Here is a 22,176-nt window from a genome sequence, read left to right as displayed (position 1 = left end):
TATATTTTTAGCATTTTGTTTTTGAAAGTGATCAGGCAGCGATGTCAAGTTTTCCATGAAAGAATCTGTGTAAGAAAAAGTGTGAGTGAAAGAAACCCTGCAGACCAAAAAAGCAACTGGAAAAGCACCATCTAGGTGTTAGACACAGGCTTGTTAGGAGGTAGATGAGACGATGCAAGGAGGTATTTGTGAGTAGGAGGAAGACGCGTGATTCTGACCTTGAACAGTGCATCGCTGGACACTGTATAATATGTTTTGGGGGTCATCTCCAATGAAACACCTTGATACTTCTAGATAAAATAAGTGAGGGGGTCAAGGGTTGGGTAATCTTTTGCATTATTAAAATCCATCAGCACAACTAATTGGACATTAGATAAAAATTTCTAAGCAACTTAATGCTAAATCAATATAGGCAAAAGGTACAAAATAAACAAACAGGTGATGCAGAAAGTACTTCTGTAATGTACTTCTATTCTGAGCCTATTTCATTGCATGGCCTCTTTTCCAGTCGTCCAATAAGAAAAAAAATAACTAATGTATGCTTTTTTAAAAATTCATTAATATCAACTTTGCATTATTATTTTGTAATGGGAAATCAATCAATCCAAAATGGCCAAAATCACACAATTTTTATAGGAATCACAAGCAGTGTTGAGAAGACTTGGCAAAAAGTTAAGCTGGCTTTTAAGTTACTAGATTTTGACAACAGTGAAATATTGCATGTAATAAAAATATACCAAAAGATGCATTTTCCATAATTCAGTTCACTTTGTCAAAGGTTTAAATATTCATTAATAATTAATAATATTATATACTTTTTTTTACACTCAAAGGTATATAAATGTTTATGTCCATTAAAACTCACTGTAAAATGAAAGTGTCCTTCACTTATCACCACTCACATCTAGCAAATAATACTCCATTAACTAAAGGGTATTTGTCATTTAATTTTTTTTTTTAAATATTTGAATTTTGATGACCCTCCTCAAATTCTAGATTCAACAGTAAAGGTATATGTTGTCTACATAGGCAATTTACTCACAAAACTGTGACTGATAAGAGATTGTTATATTGAACAACACTTATTTTCTCTTTGGTAGGGGCTATTTACACAAAGTTATTTCATTGAAAAACACAAGCAACAAGTGCAACAGTCTCACATGCCTGTATAGCATGCTTAAAAATGTATATTTTTTTCTGCTGAAAAGAAGAGCAGTGGAAAGTATAACTAATTTTTGTGTAAACAACCATTTAGAAGGCGACTGTCAATACAATTTTGCCATTTTCATCTGATTAAAAAAAAAAACTAAATTAGAATGACAAAAAGAGGCCACACAATAAGAACTTCACAAAAAGTTAGAGGGGTGCAGTAAAATAATTCTCTAAAATACAAAGCATAGGAAATTATACCTGTCCCAACTGCTCAGAGTGCTGGTGGAGTTCTTCCAGGATGGGCAAGGTTTGTTCCTGAGTACAATGCTCCAGGATACGCTGTATCACCCTGCATCCATATGGATGAGTGGACAAAACAAACACCTACACAACAAAATAAGACAATTAACACACATCATACTACTTTCTGAATGCAATCTAGTACAATTTAATTAAAATCTAAAAACATAAATAAATATTAATAAATTACTTTCACAAAGATTTTTTTTGTTAAAATAGACATTGTACTGGACTACTTGAACTATTGCAGTGCAAAAACATGATACAGTTTTAAATACATTTACTTGCGTCACAGTTTTGGACACATCATCTGTTTTCTTTTAGTCATAGCAACAAAATAAACATAGCAATGATATTACAAAAATATTACAGGTCCATCTGCAAATCTTTGTATATTATTGCCAAGACAAATTCGTTTTTACATTTTTGGGCACACAAAACTGTTCTTGGAGCTTTGTGTGATCACATGGAATTATTTGACAAAAACGAAAAATATTATTAAAACAAAACACATTTATATTTCTGTCTGTTTACCCACTAAATCTCGTTACACTGGATATTGTCCTTTATATATCACTACTCCACCACGCGGAGGCATCTAAAAATATTAAAGCAAGGCACTTAAAATGCTGCAATGCAAACAATATCATAGAGGGAAGTCTCTGATAAACATTTAACATCTAACTTTTGATAAATCTAAATTAGAGTTTAATAAGAGATGACTCATCTTAATCACTTCATTTTGATGTTTCTTATGTGGTGAAGTGATGGCTAAACGATATGGTAAATTAAAAATGTAAATTAATTTATTATAAAGTATATATTGTCAGCAGTCCAGCTGAGATCTTTTAACATGAATAAAACTGTTACAGTTTTGTCAAATACACAATTCAGTGTAGTCAATGGAGCACATAATAGTTTGGCACAGTTCTTAAGAAAGAACATGAAGATGTTGTTTGATCATATATTCATATATATACTAATTCCACAATATTTTGGAATATATGTTGCATATATGACATATATTTTTAATATCTCTGAAATCTAAGCATTGATTTGTAATTTTAAATGTGATTTGCAAATATTGCTGTAACTCAAAAGTTCTTTATGCAGGACCTTGATTCAGCTGGCGCTTTCACATTTGGTTTGACTGGGTCCATTGCCTCAAGTTTCAACTTTGCAAAATGCAGTTTTGGTTTCAGCATGCTAAGACTGAGCAGCACATATGTCCATTTATTATGAATGTAATGTAAAATTTTAAGTGAATGAGAAGAGAGTCATGAGATCTGCTTTCAGCACATCTGTTATGCATGTTAGAAAAGCGAGTGAATAACTGCATAAATACGCTGTTTGACCAATTCGTACATGATTTATCAATTCATACATGTTTCTCATTTGGTACGATTGTGGTTATACTTTTAATGAACCGTGCCAGAGTTTCCATTAACTGCTCCCCAGACCACCCTTTGCAGGCAGACTTAGGTAAGGGGGAGATACAGATAAACTAACACATCCCTACACTGTGAACAATAGAGAATGTGTGTTGCATTTTGAAGACAAAATGCGACAACGAAGACTCTGTACAGGCTAAGACTTGTTTGCAGAAAGAATGGACAAATTACAACTGAAACACTTCATCACTTGATGTCTTGAGTCCCTGAACATTTTTTAAGTGTTGTGAAAAGTAATGACAACATTAAGAAGTGGTAAATGATTTACTGTTCCAACTTTTTTTTTAAATGTGTTGCAAGAACCAAAACTGGCATATGTGTTTACTTAAAGAGCCCATATTATGGGTTTTTGAAAATGCCCTTCCATGTAGTGTGTAACACAGCTCTAAGTGAAGTGAAATATCCAGCTAAGGCTTAAATCTGTAAGTGTACAGTGTTTAAAACTGTTGATTCATCTATAAAGGAGTCGACTCATAGTGCTTCAAACAAGTCGTCTTGATAACGAGTCATTAGGTGATTCGTGATGACGCAGCTACGAAACACTAGTAGTTGCGCACGCAAACCCGGGAGATTTGAAACCTGCAGCCCCGCCCACTAACAGAAAAAAAAGCCACACAGAGACACCAGTCGAATGAAGTCACGCTGTGCAGATGGATATTAATGACAGTCAACCCAAAGATGAAACCTCAGCAATATAGCCCAGCCTAGAGCAGTTCGAGTGCTTCTGGAAACTACATGCTTACAAGGAAGACTTCATCGGTTTGTTAAAGGAAGGATCAGTAAAGACTGTCAGAACATGGATCAGTGGATCGTGAATCAGTTTCTTTCTCCATTTCACAAGTGTAAGTACGTGCGATTAAAATTGTTGCCTCGTTTACTCTAGCTTGCAAGTTATGTATTTAGTTGTGTTTTGTTACTTGTAACCGCGTGTACTGTATCAGGTTAACTCTTTATTCTCATATCGCGTGTAAAGCCACCTTGAAATCGCGACGCGTGCCGCTTTGTTTACGGATTGTCAGCTGTTCCTACACGCATGCAACGGTCAAGTTTCAAAATAGTTCAGCTCAGGTTCGAGGTGAAGTGTCTAAATTGGACCCAGCAAGCTGAACTAGCGCTCTAGGCATGTGTGTCGTGTCCTCTGGGGAGGAGGGTTATGTGTGTGTGTGTCTCCTCTGAGGAGGGTAATGTGTGTGTGCAGCACCGGAGCAAGCTGAATGCCGCTCTAGGCAAAGGATGATCACGCCGCCCTCAACCTGATAGTGAAAATAAAAGGCACCCGTTAGTAAAGTGAGGACCGGGGGGGTGTCGCAGTTGAAATTGAAATCTGGGGGGCTATTCGCGGATATAACTGAGGACGCAGGTGGTGAGGGAGGTGTCGTTGATGCCGCCCTCTCTATTCTGCCGCCCTACGTTGCCCCTATGGACGCGCCGGCCCTGTGTGTGTGTGTGTGTGAAAAGAGCAGATAGACTGTGACAGGCTAGGAGATCTCCTCGCCAGTTCTTGGACTTTTTGCTCAATTAAATAGTTAGTCGTCTGTATTTACATTCACCCACTGGCAGCCAAAATCCACTATAAAGCGTGTATGCACTGTGACTACTTTTATATTGTTGATTAGCTGCTGGGCATTTCACTTTGTCTCGCGCTGAAGCCTGTCAGTGTCGACCAATAGCAACAGGCTGTCATCTGTCCAATCAGCGCAGATTAGCTTCGCGTTGAGGAGGGGTTTTGGGAACAAATGAATCGCTGAACGATTCATATGGGAGTTGCTGGAATAATTAGGTAAAACTAAATGCAGATTATAAGATACCCTTTTGTTGGAGACCCTTACAACCAAAATATGACCTATTTCATGTATAATATGGGCTCTTAAAAAAAAATATATATATATAAAAAATCATGAGCAACACATTATATAATATTTATTGTGTTGTCTACAATTAAATACAAGTCAAAGTAAATTTAGAAATCACTACTTTGTTTTTTTATTTGCATTTTCCATACTGTGTCAACTTTTTTCTGATTTGGGGTTGTATATTCAACAAATACCTTATCAAAGTCCTAACCCCTCTTCACATAGGGTTTATAATAAAATAATCTGATTGGCTGACACCTGCGTTGGCGTTGGAAAAGTTTAAAACTTTTCAACTGCTGCAGCGAACAACAGGCCTAATGCGACTTGGCAGATCTAAAATTCAGTTCAGCAATGCATGATGTCACTCTTGAAACTTAAAGGTGCAGTAGATGATCTGCCTATATGCTAACTGGTTAGCATAATATGTTTGAAACACAGTCCCTCCCCTGCCATCCAAAGCCACAGCTCCTGAAATCATGAACACGCTCATTTAAGATGACAGAGACCCACTAGATCATGTCAATCGCCAGTTAGAAAACATTATAGTACTTTATAATACAACAATTATAAACAAAAAAAAAAATATCTAACTGTTTTCAGTTGTGTAGTTAGCATCATAATGTGCAATATTTCATGCATGCAAGAAACACTAGTCTCACTCTCTCACACATTGTTCTAAAGCAGTGGTTCTCAAACTGGGGGTCGCGACCCCTGCGGGGGTCGCAGAATAATTTCAAGGGGTCGCGAGAGTGATTTAAAAATTGTGTAATTTTCTGTGATTATAATATATATTTTTCAGTATTACAAGTAAAAGCTAATATTTTCAGATTTTTTAAAGATATCACTGATGAATTCATAAAGTATTTAGGACACATTCAGGCAGAATGCATCTTTGCACTTGAAGCACAGCGCTCAGGAAGAGTTTAAAACTGTTGTCATGTCAACTTGCTGCAGTAAACAAAGCCGGCAACGCTTGTTCCGCCTTCGCTCTCTTCTTATTGGCCCACTGCGCTAGACTGAATCATTCAGTCAACGCCTCCTGTCTTCAGATGACAGGAACTACAACCGCCGCGAAAATGTAACGTGCTGAAGATGAGAGAATGATAACAACACTGACAGATTTAGTTTTAGAAACCAGCTAAAGCTACAAATAATGGCACATCTGGTTAGTGCTCATGTGGTGAATGTTAATCCACCATCTACACTTTTCGAAGAGTGGATAAAAGACTTCCATTGGTTTCAAGTCCGCTATGAAAATAACTAGCATTCACTGTAAAGTCTGTGGGACGGAATTTTCAGGTAACAGTTTGCCACATCTACACATGTTAAGCACGATAGGTTCTGTTTAAACCTTTATTTAATTGCCAGATGCTGTCAGCCGTGCAAGTGGCAGCTATATGTAAATTAGAACACCACGTACACTATCGCAAAAGGGCTTGCACTGACTAAGATTAAACTAATATTGCAGCTCATGAAAAGAGCGGTATTGCTATTAAAATGACGTATGCAAATAATAAGGTATATGTCAAAAGCATCTGTGCAATATCGGACACCATCTGTGAGAACACAGCACAGTTAACGTATTGGTAACAGATTCATAATAAATTCATGTCAAGCAGTGCGTGCAGGGCTGGTGAGCGGTCCATGTATCTTTTGGTTACCCATCATTTGGTTATCATGTTATAAAAATTTATTTTCTTGTGATAACGGGATTTCATTGAGACATATTTTCCTCACGCATGCATATATATATATATATATATATATATATATATATATATATATATATATATATATATATATATATTTTTTTTTTTTTTTTTTTGCTTGTTAGTTTTGATTAGTGTTGATTTCAAATGCAATAAATCTGTTTATAAATCTTGTAGTAAGGGTGCAATTATTGGTGGGTGCGCCTAAATTAAAAAATTTAGGAGCACCAATGCTACCAAGCAAAAATGTTATTTTCGAGCCCTGTAATGTATAGTAAATATAGTTAAAATATTGTGAACAGCTGAAAATAAGTTATTTTTATTGTTTGAATATGCTTTGGTAGTGGGGAGGTCGCGAATTCTTGACGATAGTACATTGGGGGTCGCTGGCTTAAAAGTTTGAGAACCACTGTTCTAAAGGGACTACTGTATGGTTCGTGGTTGCATGGTATGGCGGGGCACGGGAGTTTCACTTATTACCAAGCCATACTTGCATGCTATTTAAGTTCGAATATTCAAAGTAGCATGGTAAACAATATAGGGAGCGCGTCACAGGTTGTCATTGTTCAAAAATGAACCAATGTAAATATAAAACCAACTTCACCTCAGTAAAGCAGGCTAGGTAGAATAATGCAATTTACTTGTTTTTTTGTTAAACGAAATAAAAACATTATCAATACATTATCAATAATGTAAAATCTATCGCCGGAAGATTTCAGTGGCTAAACAACACTTCCGTGCATATAACCCATTTGTGACAACAAAATCTACATCAGCTTTTCTTGACTAAAATAAAACGTAACATTACCTGTCTAAAAGAAATACTTCAGCAATGGTGTCATCCTTCCTCCAGCGTGCAAAAGTAACTCCAATGTTGATTCAGGATTTTAAAAAGTTTTGATTCTGTATTAGTTTTTACCGCTGGCTGCACATAAATGCGCTAATTGTGGATCTACGCATTTGTTGCAAATCTACATTTGTTGACAGACAGTTTGGGCTAATTATCAGAATTATGGGAATTATTGACTTGACAATTTTTAACTGAAAGAACATTTATTAGTCTTGCCTTACCCAATATAAAAATACATATAAATACATTTAGATCATTTACTTTAATCATTACTATTGTAATGTGAAGTGACTTTCAACCAGCACAACAAAAAACGTTTCTGAAGACAGCACCTTTAAAAGTAACTAAAGCAGTGGGCAGCGAATGCTTCCAGCTCCCGGGGAGCAATTAGGGATTAGGTGCCTTGCTCAGGGACCTCAGCTGGATATTGAAGATGGAGAGAGTGCAGTTCATTCATTCCCCCATTCATTCCTGCCATGGATGGGAATCAGTCCTGCAACCTTTTGATTACAAGTCCAACCCCCTAACCAATAGGCCACAACTGCCCAAATGATGATGGTGAATGATCTCAGGCTAAATTACAGGGGACATCAGAGCAGTAGACCTGTAGATACATGCCCTGCCACCAGTAAATGACTGTCCCTGCTATAGATAAATAGCCCCACTGTCTTGTGATAAGTCTGTTAAGACATGGTTAAGCTCTAAATACACTTTTTTGTTGCCATGTTATTAATCATAGGAATACAGAATGCTTCACATGAGAGTTCCTTCAGCTTTGTAATTGTTTATTTGGCTGTTAACAGTCTGACAAAGACACTAGTTGTACATTACCTGACGTGTTGACTCTCTTCAAATGGTTTACATCATTTAATTCACAAAGATGTCACAAGGAGATGTGACATGTTTAGCTTTTGTTTTTGTTCATGTCACAAAGTAAACCACCAATGCATGCAATGCACTGCATGCAGCACACTGGAACAATAAGAAGTTAAATTTGAGAGCACCAAGCATTTTTCCCAATAACCATAATTTCTTTACAACTGACAAAAGTCCGAAATTAACATCTTGGTGGCAAGAAGGAGCTAAGTAAATTTTTTTTAATTTTAGAAACACACAATGAGTGTTTTTGGAGTTACCTGGCCCTGAAAGGCATCAATGATGAACTGAAGAGCCTGGGGCTGGACACACTCTATACATTTCTGTACCACGTGATTTCCATTCTGATCCTTCACACACTTCAGAACATGACCATCCAACTCTCGGACAATGTCACTCTGCGAAAAGAGAAAGAAAAAATGTAAAACATCTACCATTCATTTACTCTATAATTCTAAAAGCAACACTGAAACATTTGAGCCAAATTTAGTGTCAATTCACAAAAAACACATTATTTTTTGGAAAAAAAAATGCAATACACAGGTATTTGTTTAAAATTGTACTTTTAAGTACAGTGCATCTGAAAAGTATTTATAGTGCTTCCCTTTTCCATATTTTTTTTGCTACTGCCTTTTTCCAAAATCGATTCATTTCTTAAATGGATTCATTTATTTCCTCAAAATTCTACACACAATATCCCATAATGACAATGTCAATTTTTTTTTTTATTGTTGCAAATTTATTAAAAATAAAAAAACCTAAAAAATTCACATGTACATATGTAAAAGTATTCACAGCCTTTGCTCAATACTTTGTTGATGCACCTTTGGCAGCAATTACAACCTGTCTTTGGGAATTCAAAAGGATTTAGGTCTGGGCTCTGGCTGGGTCACTCAAGGACACTCCATTGATATTTTGGTGGTGTGCTTTGGGTCACTGTCCTGCTGGAAGATGAACCATCGCCCCAGTCTGAGGTCAAGAGCAATCTGAAGCAGGTTTTTATTCAGGATGTCTCTGTACATTGCTGCATTCGTCATTCCCTCTCTAACTATTCTTCCAATTCCTGCAGCTGAAAAACATCCCCACAGCATAATGCTGCCACAACCAAGCTTCACTGTAGGGACTGTATTAGCCTGGTGATGAGCGGTGCCTGGTTTTCTCCAAACGTCACGCCTGGCATTCACTCCAAAGAGTTCAATTTTAGTCTCAACAGATCAGAGAGTTTATTTTCTTATGGTCTGAGAGTCCTTCAGATGCCTTTTGGCAAATTCCAGGCGGGGAGTGGCTTCTGTCTGGCCACTCTACAATACAGGTCTGATTGGTGGATTGCTGCACAGATGGTTGCCCTTCTGTAAGGTTCTCCTCTCTCCACAGAAGAACGCTGAAGCTCAGACTGAGTGACCATCAGGTTATTGATCACCTCCCTCACTAAGGCCCTTCTACCCCGATCACTCAGCTTAGATGGTTGGCCAGCTCTAGGATAAGTCCTGGTGGTTCCAAACATCTTCCACCCACAGATGATGGAGGCCACTGTACTCATTGGAACTTTCAGAGCAGCAGAAATTTTTCTTTAACCTTACCCAACCTTGTGCCTCGAGACAATCCTGTCTCAGAGTTCTACAGACAATTCCTTTGTATTCATGCTTGGTTTGTGCTTTGACATGCACGGTCAACCCTGGGACCTTATATAGACAGGTGTATGCCTTTTTCAAATCATGTCCAATCAACTGAATTTACCACAGGTGAACTCCAATTAAGCTGCTGAAACATCTCAAGAATGATCAGTGAAAACAGAATGTACCTGAGCTCAATTTACAGCTTCACGACAAAGACTGTAAATACTTATGTACATGTGATTTTTCAGGTTTTTTATTTTTTAATACATTTGCAACAATTTCAAAAAATCTTTATTTCACATTGACATTATGGTGTATTGTGTGTAGAATTTTGAGGAAATAAATGAGTTTAATCCATTTTGGAATGAGGCTGTAACATAAAAAATGTGGAAAAAGTGAAGTAATACTATGAATACTTTCCGGATGCACTGTAAATATCTGCATTTATATGATCTTTTGTTATGCATGATAAGTGCAATAGTTGAACACATTGATCTAATAGGTGCTTATTCTGAACAAAACTTAGAGATATAGAACAGTAGAATGGAAAAATGTTTACGGCCACTTAATACAATTAAAAAATTCCTTAACATAATACAATATGTAAAGAAAGCAAAAAGGCAACTTACAATTACCTGCTGGTCAGAGGAGATGGATTCCAGAGCTTTCTGGATCACACGACAACCATACATCTGCAGAGCAAGTGGCAGCACATGGCCACGGATACGAGTAGCCAGTGCTAGTTTCTGATCTGCACTGCCAAACTACAGCAGAGAAAAAGAAAGCAGTTACTCTCTAGTTACTTTCAGTTAGTATGATTGTAGTCTCTCTCTCGCACACTTGCACAATTTTGGGATATATTTAGGAATTAATAAGTTTTAGAATTAATAAATTTAATATTTACTATGAATGAATGAATTAATTAATAAACATATTAATGAATGAAATTTTTATCCCACTGGTTAAATTAATTTTGGAAAAGCCATTTTTGGAGTTACAATTCTGTCATACTGCAAAAAAAAAAAAAAACAATTGCACTGCAACAATATAATACTATAAAAATCTGTAAATTAAGATTAACAGAGGCCATAAGCACTGTATCAATATTCAGCAGTCACTTTAACAAATTAAAAAAAAATTGAGCTGTTGTTTGTCTGAGCAATCATTGACAGCGAGGAGGACTTGTGGGCTTGCCTGATCACAGGAAAAGGGGTGGCTATTTTTCCAAGATGCACAGAAAGGGAGTTAGACCAGTAAAGGGTTTTTGTAATGAATTTTGTGCATATTCTGCCCACATGATATGATGGTTCCAGTCTGTTTGGTTTTGAGAGCAGTATGTTTGTAGAAATATGGTGACCTCTTAATTTATCAATCGGTCTATTAGCTTGTGGATGATAACCTAAAGTAAGGATGACATTGACATTTAGCTTCTGAATGAATCCTGTAAACCTGTGTCCTTGATCTGATAAAATGTCATCTGGCAGGCCATAAAAGGATTCAAGGCTTGCCTGCTTGAGATAATTTCTGCTTGAAATTATTTTTTTTATTCTAAATCTAATTATCAGTCATTGCAATTAAACTTTGCAGATCAAATGAATTACTAGCCCCATAAATATAAAATACGACCACCATGAGCACATTGTGTTAGCATCACAGCTAACATCTTTTAACAGCCCAGTTGTCGCATTGTTTGCCAATTTGTGGCTCATCTTTAGCCTGTTTTCTTTGTGCTATTTAACTGTTTACAATTGTATATCAAGACTATCAAACAAACTCTGTTGATCAAATTACAAATTAATTAAATTACTAACTCTTTAATTTTAAATTTCTTCAGTGAGAGCACCATTACAGCTCACATCTCACATGTAGACAGACTTTTGTTTGATTTATCACTTTATCGCTTTGTCCCCAACATCAGAACCACTACCTCCAAAAATCTCCAGTCTGCATGTTCCAGAATCTCCAGATTTCTTCTTCTCAAAACTCAATGCTCAAGAGACCCACATCTGCTTGTTCCATGCATCAAGACTTACAGGAAGATCCAGCTTCTTCCAACCACTGCATAAATAGCAGAAGCTTAAATATATCACTTTCCAAACCTCTAGCAGAAACCTTGGCATAGTGTGTTGATAACTAGTATGTTTATAACTGATATTTATTAATAACAAAAACTTCCTTAGTTGTTTTTTTTTTTTAGAATAAGGTTTACCTTATCAGAAAAGTTATCTTAAGAAAAGATAACAGAGTTATTAACCACACCTCATCAACATTATTACCTTCATGATTCATGCCTATTGTGCTGGATCATCTACTAAATATTAGTATTTAGAATCCATAAATTAATGCCTAGTCATTTAGCTTCTTTTAAATTGTTGTTGCCATAGATACATTCTGACAGTTAGAATAAGTTATTAGCCCCATTTAAAAAAGAATACCTTACAAGAAGTCACTTACAATCCTCTCTTCCTGTGATCATCTGTAGAAGCATTGTCTGTAAGTTTATTATCTGTTTGTATTTATATTCTATCTCAGATGTTATTGTTATGTACACACGCACGCACGCACACACGCACGCACACACACACACAAACACACAACCCTCCCCAGAAGAACTGGGGAGATCGGCACGAGTCTCCTAGCCGTCACACACTCTACCTGCTCTTTTTCTCTCTCTCTCACACACACACACACACACACACACACACACACACACACACACACACACATTACGCTCCTCCTCAGAAGAACTAGGGAGATCAACACGAGTCTCCTGTCTCCTAGCCGTCACACACTCTACCTGCTCTTTTTCTCACACACACACACACACACACACGCACATGCACACACGCACACACACACACACACACACACACACACACACACACACACACACACACACACACACACAAACACACACACACACACATTACACTCCTCCTCAGAAGAACTAGGGAGATCGACACGAGTCTCCTAGCTCACGATGGCCATAGCAACGACAAACGGCAGTGGAACGCGAGCTCACAAAAGCATTTAATGTTAAATCCTTAAACAAATCGGCACGCGTCGCGTTTTCAACATGGCTTACATGAAATATGAGAATATAAAGAGTAACCGCGTGTACTGTATCAGGTTAACAAGTAACAAAACACAATAAATACATAATTTGCAAGCTAGAGTAAATGAGGCAACAATTTTAATCGCACTTACTTACACTAGTGAATAAACCTCAACCACTGACTCTTCACAGTTTCATCTTTGGGTAGAGACTGTCAATAATATCCATCTGAGCACAGCATGACTTCATTCGACCGGTGGCGTCTGTGTGTGTGTGTGTGTGTCTAGTGTTTTTTCTGTGTTAGTGGGCGGGGCCGCAGGTTTCAAATCTCCCGGGTTTGCGCGCGCAACTACTGGCGGGGCTTGTGTTTCATAGCCGCGTCATCGCGAAACACCTAATAAATCGTTAGCAAGACGACTCGTTTGAAGCACTGTGAGTCGACTCTTTTATAGATGAATCAACAATTTTAAACAGTGTACACTTACAGATTTAAGCCTTAGCTATATATTTAACTTCACTTAGAGCTGTGTTACACACTACTTGGAAGGGCATTTTCAAAAACGCATAATATGGGCTCTTTAAGCAATGAGCTAATATTTCAGTCACAAGACTAAGATGACAGCTTTCAGCCGGTCAGAAACCCTAAAAATCCAGCAAGACATCAAGGTACATTACCTCATTATTCTCAACCATCTAAATGTCATAATTCAAACAGGTTTTTCTCACCTAATATGAGAAATGAGAGGCATGTTACCAAGCCTGAAAACCAAGAGATTTTAAATTTAGCCAAGTTTCTAGCATGAAGAGACTTACTTACTGCTGGACTTACAAAATTTGATGACAAGCCAGAGAATTACTGGGCATGGAAATCAACCTTTTCAAATACGATTGAAGACCTCGACTTAAAGCCTTGTGAAGAACTTGACTTGCTAACTAAGTGGCTTGGTCCTGAATCAGCTGAGCATACTCGACGAATAAGGTCAGTTCATATTAATCGCCCTGATGTAGGACTCACCAGAATCTGGGAAAGGTTAGAACAATGCTATGGCTCTGCTGAAGCAAGATAATCTGCACTCTTAAATAAAATCGGCTGCTTTCCCAAGCTCTCTAACAGAGAACCCCAACGTCTCAGAGCTAGCAGATTTGCTGTTAGAGATTGAGTCTGCAAAATCAGATGGTTGCCTACCTGGTTTGTTTTACCTGGACACTGCACGTGGAATCGCTCCTTTTGTTGAAAAGTTGCCATTTTCCCTCCAAGAGAAATGGATGCAACAAGGATCTAGATATAAGCAACAACACAATGTAAGTTTTCCTCCCTTTTCATTTTTTTCTACCTTCATTAGAGATGAAGAGCATATGAGAAATGACCCCAGTTTTACAATCTCTGCACAAAACGCATTAACTACAGAGCAGAAGATGACCTCCAGAGCCAAAATGTCACATGTTATGGTGCATAAGACAGAAGTAGACCATCCTCCTACAGCAAAGTCTATGTTGATAGAAGAAGATGTCAGCAAACTCTGTCCAATTAACAAGAAGCCACATCCTCTTCACAAATGAAGGGGATTTAGGGAAAGACCATTACATGAACGTAAAACTTTCCTAAAAGAAATCTTCATCTGTTTCCGGTGTTGCTCTTCAACACCACACCAAGCAAAGACCTGTACAGCAACAATTCAGTGCTCAGAGTGTGACAGTGAAAAACACGTAGCAGTTCTTCATCCTGGCCCAGCACCCTGGACCAAAAGAGAATTCTTTTCCCCTTCCTTACTGCATGGCGGGGAGGACGATAAAAACCCGACACAACTGTTGCCACATCCAGCTGCACAAAGGTCTGTGGGAATAGTTTCGGAGGAAGATCATGCTCCAAAATCTGCTTAGTTAATATATATTGCAAAGATAATCCTGATGTAAATTTGAAAGCCTATGCTATTCTAGACAACCAGAGTAACAAGTCTTTAGCCAGGTCTGATTTCTTTGACAAATTCAATATCACAGAAAAAGCATCTCCTTACACAATGAAAACTTGTGCAGGTACATCAGAAATCTTGGGCCGCAGAGCAAGAGGATTCATTGTAGAACCAATTGATAAAAGTATTCATTTCAAACTTCCCACACTAATTGAGTGCAATGAGCTACCTGACAACAGAGCTGAGATTCCTACTCCTGATGCTGCTTGGAACCATGTTCATCTAAAATCCATAGCTTGTAACACACCTCAGCTTGATCCTGAGACTGAGATTCTTCTTCTTTTTGGGAGAGATATCATTGAGGTTCACAAAGTATTGGAACAGCACAATGGTCCTCCACATACTTCTTTTGCACAGAAGTTCACTTTAGGATGGGTAATAGTAGGAGATGTTTGTTTGAATGGTGCCCACAAACCAGTTAATACTTTCAAGACAAACATTTTTATGAATGGAGGCCACAGCCAAACAAGACCGTGTTCTAAAAATATCCAAATCAATGAGAAATTTAGCCATTACAATGATTATGAAACTTCTATATTCCCACCTTTGGAACAAATACTTCCAACAACACACACAAAAGGCAAAATAGCAGACGTATTTGAATCAACAAAGGTTGACAACAAACTTGCTCCATCTATGGAAGACATTGCATTTCTGGAGATGATGCAAAGCGAGGTCTACCAAGATGAAACAAACAGCTGGGTCGCTCCACTTCCCTTTTACAGCCCCCGCCAAAGACTTCCAAATAACAGACAGCAGGCGAGTAACCGTCTGCATTCTCTTACACCAACATTGAAAAAACAACCAGTAATGAAGGAACACTTTCTAGAGTTCATGGCCAAAATATTTGAAAACGGACAAGCAGAACCTGCTCCACCTCTTTCCAAAGATGATGAGTGCTGGTATCCCCCAACCTTTGGGGTATATCATCCACAAAAGCCAGATCAAATAAGGGTTGTCTTTGATTCTAGTGCTCAATATCAAGGAGTGTCATTGAACAGCATTCTACTTACTGGGCCCAACATGAACAACAGCTTACTCGGGGTGTTACTGCGCTTCAGAAAAGAACAGGTTGCCATAACAGCCGATATCCAGCAAATGTTTCATTGCTTTGTTGTCAGAGAAGACACCGTAACTTCCTGCGTTTTCTTTGGTATAAAAACAACAATCTAGAAAATGAAGTCACAGAATTCAGAATGCGAGTACATGTCTTTGGAACAGTCCATCTCCAGCTGTAGCCATGTACAGACTCAAAAATGCTGCCCTAGAAGGAGAGAAAGAATATGGCTCGGAGACAAGACAGTTTATTCAGAGGAACTTTTATGTTGATGATGCTTTGGTGTCTCTTTCCACGGAACAAGAAGCAATCACACTTTTGAAAAATGCCAAAGCAATGCTTGCAGCTTCAAATCTGTGCCTACATAAAATAGCATCAAACAAAGTAGAAGCGATGAAAGCATTTCCTCAAAGTGACTTAGCAAATAACTTGAAGGACTTAGACCTTGGTACAGACCTTTCACATATGCAAAGAAGTTTAGGAGTCAGCTGGAACATTTCAACTGACTGTTTTACCTTTCAGGTTTCAAATGAGGAGAAACCATACACAAGGCGTGAAGTCTTATCGACAAGAAACAGCCTATTTGATCCATTTGGATTTGCAGCCCCTGTAATCATTAAAGGGAGGTCTTGCTTAGAGAGTTAACCACAGAGGAATGTGAATGGGATGCTCCTTTGTCAGCACAGATGTTCAATAAATGGAAAACATGGAGAGAATCCTTGGAAGAACTGAAAAAATTTAAAATCCAGAGGATGTACACCCCCAGCACTCTCAACAATACACAGAGAAAGGAAATGTGTTTATTCAGCGATGCTTCTACCATTGCTATTGCCGCTGTTGCTTATTTCAGGGCAATTGATGCAAATGGTAAGTCCCTACTAACTAAATAGTATGTCCCTACTAACCACAACCCTGATGATCATGGTTCAAGATCAATCTTGGCTGAAAACTTAATGAACAGCACATGGCTGACAGGGCCTGCTTTTCTGTAAAGACAACTGAACCGGAAACATCTTCAAGTCCAGTAAACTTAGTTGATCCTGAATCCGATACTGAGATTCGTCCTGAGGTCAGCATTTGTGCATCTAAAGTTGTGTCCAATAGGCTTAGAACTACATACTTTGAGAAGTTTCAGACTGAAAACGCCTGATACACACTATTGCAAGGCTAAAACACATTGCTCACTCCTTCAGCAAAAACAACAAATCAAAAGAATGCAAAGGCTGGCATGTGTGTAATAAACCAAATTCAGTAGAAGATCTAGTGAATGCAAAGGAGTTTGTAATACATAGCCTACAACAGGAAACCTTTCAGGATGAGTTGAAGAACCTTGAGAGAAAAACACATGTATCCAAGAACAGTGTTCTCTTTAATCTGAACCCATACATAGATGAGTCAGGCCTAATCAGGATTGGTGGTTGCTTATCCCAATCAACCTTTCAGAAGGATGAAATCAACCCTTTAATTCTACCTGGTCGTACACATGTTACAAATTTACTAATTCGACATTACCACTCTCAGATTCAACATCAAGGACGCCACTTCACAGAAGGTGCATTAAGAGCTGCAGGCCTGTGGATTATTGGAGGCAAACGAAGAATTGGTAGTGTTATTCATCAGTGCACAACTTGCCGCAAACTGAGAGGCAAGATTGAAACACAAAAGATGGCTGATTTGCCTGTAGACCGGTTGAGTACTGATCTTCCTTTTTCTTATGTCGGACTTGACGTTTTCGGACCATGGAAGATCACAGCACGAAGAACTAGAGGAGGTGAAGCTAACAGCAAACGTTGGGCAGTACTATTTACATGTATGAGCACAAGAGCTATACATATTGAAGTGATTGAAGCTATGACCACTTCAAGCTTCATAAATGCACTACAGAGATTCTTCTCCATTTGAGGACCAGCTAAAAGGATAAGATCAGATTGTGGAACAAACTTTGTTGGGGCATGCAAAGAACTGAAAATAAGTACAGACACATACGACGAGGAAATAAAGGATTTCTTAAGTCATAATGGATGCATATGGAGCTTTAACCCACCACACTCATCACACATGGGAAGCAGCTGGGAACGCATGATAGGTATCCCCAGGCGTATCCTAGATTCTATGTTGCTCAAAACCAGTCAAGCAAAACTCACTCATGAGGTTCTTATCACATTCATGGCAGAAGTTTCTGCTATTGTAAATGCTCGTCCATTAATACTCGTATCTACAGATCCAAACAACCTTCTCATTCTAACCCCAGCAACACTTCTCACACAAAAGACTGGTGTACTTACACCTCCAAATGGAACCTTCAAGGAAAATGATCTCTATATTCGCCAATGGAGACAAGTTCAAAGTTTAGCCAACACCTTCTGGCATCGATGGAGAAATGAGTATCTAACCACTCTACAAAAACGTAGAAAGTGGCAAAAAGAGGAACGTAACCTTCAGCAAGGAGACATAGTTCTAGTCAAGGACAATCAAGCCAAGAGAAGTGATTGGTCCATGGGCATTGTCCTTAAGAGCTTCCCTGGAAACGATGGAAGAGTCAGGAAGGTTGAGGTGAAGACAATAAAAGATGGAATATCAAAAGTCTACCTACGGCCCATCTCTGACACAATCCTTCTGTTGCCGTCAGAAATTCAACTAAGTGGACAATAGTAATGACATCTTTTAGATGTCAGGCGGGTAGTGTGCTGGATCATCTACTAAATATTAGTATTTAGAATCCATAAATTAATGCCAAGTCATTAAGCTTCTTTTGAATTGTTCTTGCCATAGATACATTCTGACAGTTAGGATCATCTATTAGCCTCATTTAAAAAAGAATACCTTACAAGAAGTCACTTACAATCCTCTCATCCTGTGATCATCTGTAGAAGCATTGTCTGTAAGTTTATTATCTGTTTGTATTTATATTCTATCTCAGATGTTATTTTTATGTACATAGATAACTGTTGCTCATTTTATGTACATCTTTTACATAGTTTCAACATACTGGTTGTGACTGTGGCATGGAATAAAGCAGCATTCTCCCACAATCTCACGTGTTGGAAAGAGTTTATCTGTCTGTCTAACTTTGGCAAGAGAGACACCGGAGTGAGGGCAGAACACCTATGCACTTAATTTGTTGTACATTTAGTAATTCTAGTCACCCTTGTTTATTCTTTTGTTAATAAATACTCATTTGTTACAATTATGTCTTCCTTGTGTTGGTAATACCAGTAAAAGGCTCTACAAGTCAGACGATCTCATTATCCTTCAGATTTGGCCAGATAAAAAAAAAAAAAAAAAAAAACACCTTTACATTTGTATTTTACTTATCTGTTATTTTTACACACCTTAAGAGTGGGGTGACCAAAATCTCAATAACAATAATAATACTGTTAATTTTAATATTTAAGTCAAACCAAAGAAATTATCAATACATTATTTGGTGCCCTACGAGACGCAAAAATATCAATATTAATTGAATATTGCTGTTAATATTTGTTATAAATTCAATTATCACTACATTAATTGGTGCCTTCGTGTGAGGCTAAAATATGAGTATTAAAGGGCACATAGGTTACCCCTTTTTTCAGATTTAATATAAGTCTTTTGTGTCCCCAGAATGTGTCTGTAAAGTTTGAGCTCAAAACAACCATCAGAGTATTTGTTATAGCTGTCTGAAGTGTCTGTATTGTAGGCGGTAAAACTTGGTTGCTGATTTTTTGTACTGGGCCGTTAAGGCTAGTCCTCCCCATCCACCGTTCCCACGTGCCTGTCAGCAACATGCCTCAATCACCGCCCTCGGCTGCCTCAGGAAGCAGATCTCACGTCGCATTTGTGAGAAATACTACAGTAAGAACTTTACCCATCAGTATTTGATGCAGTTTTTGTGAGTTGCAACGGTGACTCACACACAAAGTCGTTACAAAGTTCACACGCGCACACACATCGAGGACACGGACACACATACACACACGCACGCACGCACGCACACACACACACACCGCAAAACCCTAGAATGAAGCCTTACCCTTGATAAATAATCAATTAAGTCTGTGTTGCCATCAAGAACTTGAGAGAATAATTGTTAGCAACCTGCAATTTGAAGGCCATTTTTCAAGCATCTATATTTTTCCACTTTAACATTTTTGACAAACTAGGAAATAGGTTATCAATGCCTAATGCATAAAAGCTCTATCATGCTGTTATTGCAGCTAGAGTGCATGCAATGACTAAGAAACATCATTTATTAGGCGCCCTAATAAATCTTTATATATTTTAACTTTTCTAAATTTAAAAATCCTATTGATTACTTACAAAGCTGTGGCTTTCCAGTATTTGAGTGAGCTCCTGTTGTATTACACCCCTTCACAACCACTATGGTGTATTAATTATGGACAATTGGTTATTCCTAAAATATCAAAAAGTAAGTGGTAAATCCTTTTTTTAAATCTGGCACCTGAACTCTGGAACAGTCTTCCTAACACTACTCGGAAGGCAGACACATTCTTTCAGTTTAAATATAGATGTATGACACACTGTGCACTAGCAATCACATAAAACAGATAAGCAAAACTTTAACACTCTACCACACGCATTATGATAAATCTATAAAAACATATATTTGACAGTTTTATCTTTTCTTAAAATGGCTTAACTCGAAGTGCTCAAAAAAAAAGGCTTTAAGGTACTTTATGATGTGTTGCCATATGGCAACAACGTCCAACAATGAATCTAACTTAGAAATTTCAAATTTCAAACTTTTCTTTATAATTAATAATTTTGTTGTTTGAAATTATTTAATTGGTGTTGCAGTATTATAACCTTTAATACAGAACTTATAAATGACACCTTATACATACTTTCCAACAACTATTCCAACAGCTTTCATTTATTCCATTCTTTTTTGCTGAATATTATTAAAAACAAACATAACATTGTATTATCATGTATACAACATACAGTAAATATAAATACTTTCTTCATTAAATATTATAACAAATAAATAACAGGTCTAGTATATCCAGATGCATCAGAATACTACCTGACAATGTTTCTATATTATACTATACTACGCCTGTCTTTTCTGCCTCCGAGCTAACTTACCTGAACTGTCGCTATCAAATGTCCAGTCTGCATCATTCTCATGGCCTCTAAAATCCATTTCATCCTCACTTTCATCTGCAGGAACAGCCAGTTCTGTCCTTTTCCTGTTTCACTTACCATAGAACATGGTGGTGCCCACTAATACACTGTTCCCTGTTTTTATGTCTATTCAAAATTAGTATTGCCATTAAAACTAGATTTTATCCATAATGCAAATACCATTAACATACAACTAATCAACATTATATTACTAGCATTCATGTAGTTATTGTTACAACTTAAACGTTCACAGCTGACCTTGCTAGCTAGCTAACCCATTGCAATATTGCACGTTCCACTATTAGCAACACATACATTTGATCGATTTACAAAAAATTTATTTGATTAAAAAAATGAGTTGTGAATATGTCATCATAACTTATTGCAGGTGATGTTTCAGATTTTTTGTGGATCTGACATAATTTGATCCTTTTTTATTGTTTTTATTGACATATACATTTGCATTCAGCAACTACTCACAATAAACGCCAGTCTGTCAGAAATCGCGCAACAGAAAAACACTGCAGGTCATGTGACTTATCCAAAGCACATCATTGGCTACACTAAGGTCTTCTCTTTCAAAAAAGAAATGAAAAATTACCTCAAAGAACTTCTGTATGACATAGTTGCCAAAAACATCAGTCATGAGTTGGTAAGCAGCTTGTAGAATTTCCCCAAACACCATTTGTCTCTCTGCAGATGTTGCACGCTCCAACTTTTGCTGGATAAACCTGGAAAAAGGCCTTTTATTAAGCACTGAAGACATATGACAAGAAAAGGTGTTTCTGGGAATGTAGAAAAGGAGTTAAAACCTGGACCCATGCTGATCTTGAGAGAACTCCACCATGTGTCCAGGCAAGTCTCGTAGTTGCAGGTTAGGAAAACGGTTATTTCGGAAATCCTCCAGTAAGCGGCTGCGACCTGAAGGCATGACATCTGACCGGCTGTATCGAGCTCGTGGAGGGGGGAAGAGTTGACTGCTAGAGCTAAAAAGACTGGAGGTACTGCCCGAGCTTCTGTATTTGGCTTCTGCTCCTGGAGCAGCAGAAAAATAACGGCCACTACCATTGGGCAAACCACCTATAAGGGGAGAATGAGGAAAAGAGGATTAAAAATGAAGAAATATTTATTTACTTCTGTGATAAATGTTATTCTGTGAT

At 37.7% G+C, this 22,176-nt stretch overlaps 2 protein-coding genes across 4 annotated transcripts in view; one reads left to right on the top strand and one right to left on the bottom strand.

The window, feature by feature from the left end:
- The window catches only part of LOC130247579 (pumilio homolog 2-like), a 151,149-nt gene that overhangs the window by 24,054 nt on the left and 104,919 nt on the right, over window positions 1-22,176 (bottom strand). The window contains exons 12-17 of one of the 3 annotated variants that reach the window (XM_056480877.1): window positions 21,829-22,096; window positions 21,618-21,747; window positions 10,443-10,571; window positions 8,452-8,589; window positions 1,411-1,536; window positions 219-290 (exon numbers count right to left, since the gene is read on the bottom strand). In XM_056480877.1, coding sequence (XP_056336852.1) covers window positions 219-290; window positions 1,411-1,536; window positions 8,452-8,589; window positions 10,443-10,571; window positions 21,618-21,747; window positions 21,829-22,096 — 863 coding nt within the window. Of the gene's footprint in view, window positions 1-218; window positions 291-1,410; window positions 1,537-8,451; window positions 8,590-10,436; window positions 10,572-21,617; window positions 21,748-21,828; window positions 22,097-22,176 lie in introns of all 3 variants that reach the window. The other 2 variants (XM_056480878.1, XM_056480879.1) reach the window with 2 other exon arrangements.
- LOC130247582 (HERV-H_2q24.3 provirus ancestral Env polyprotein) overlaps window positions 1-22,176 on the top strand; it is a 92,607-nt gene that overhangs the window by 50,102 nt on the left and 20,329 nt on the right. The gene's annotated exons all lie outside the window — the stretch shown is intronic.

Source organism: Danio aesculapii, chromosome 20, assembly GCF_903798145.1.
Source record: "Danio aesculapii chromosome 20, fDanAes4.1, whole genome shotgun sequence".
NCBI lineage: Eukaryota > Metazoa > Chordata > Actinopteri > Cypriniformes > Danionidae > Danio > Danio aesculapii.
This window is presented reverse-complemented; position numbering and strand designations above follow the sequence as displayed.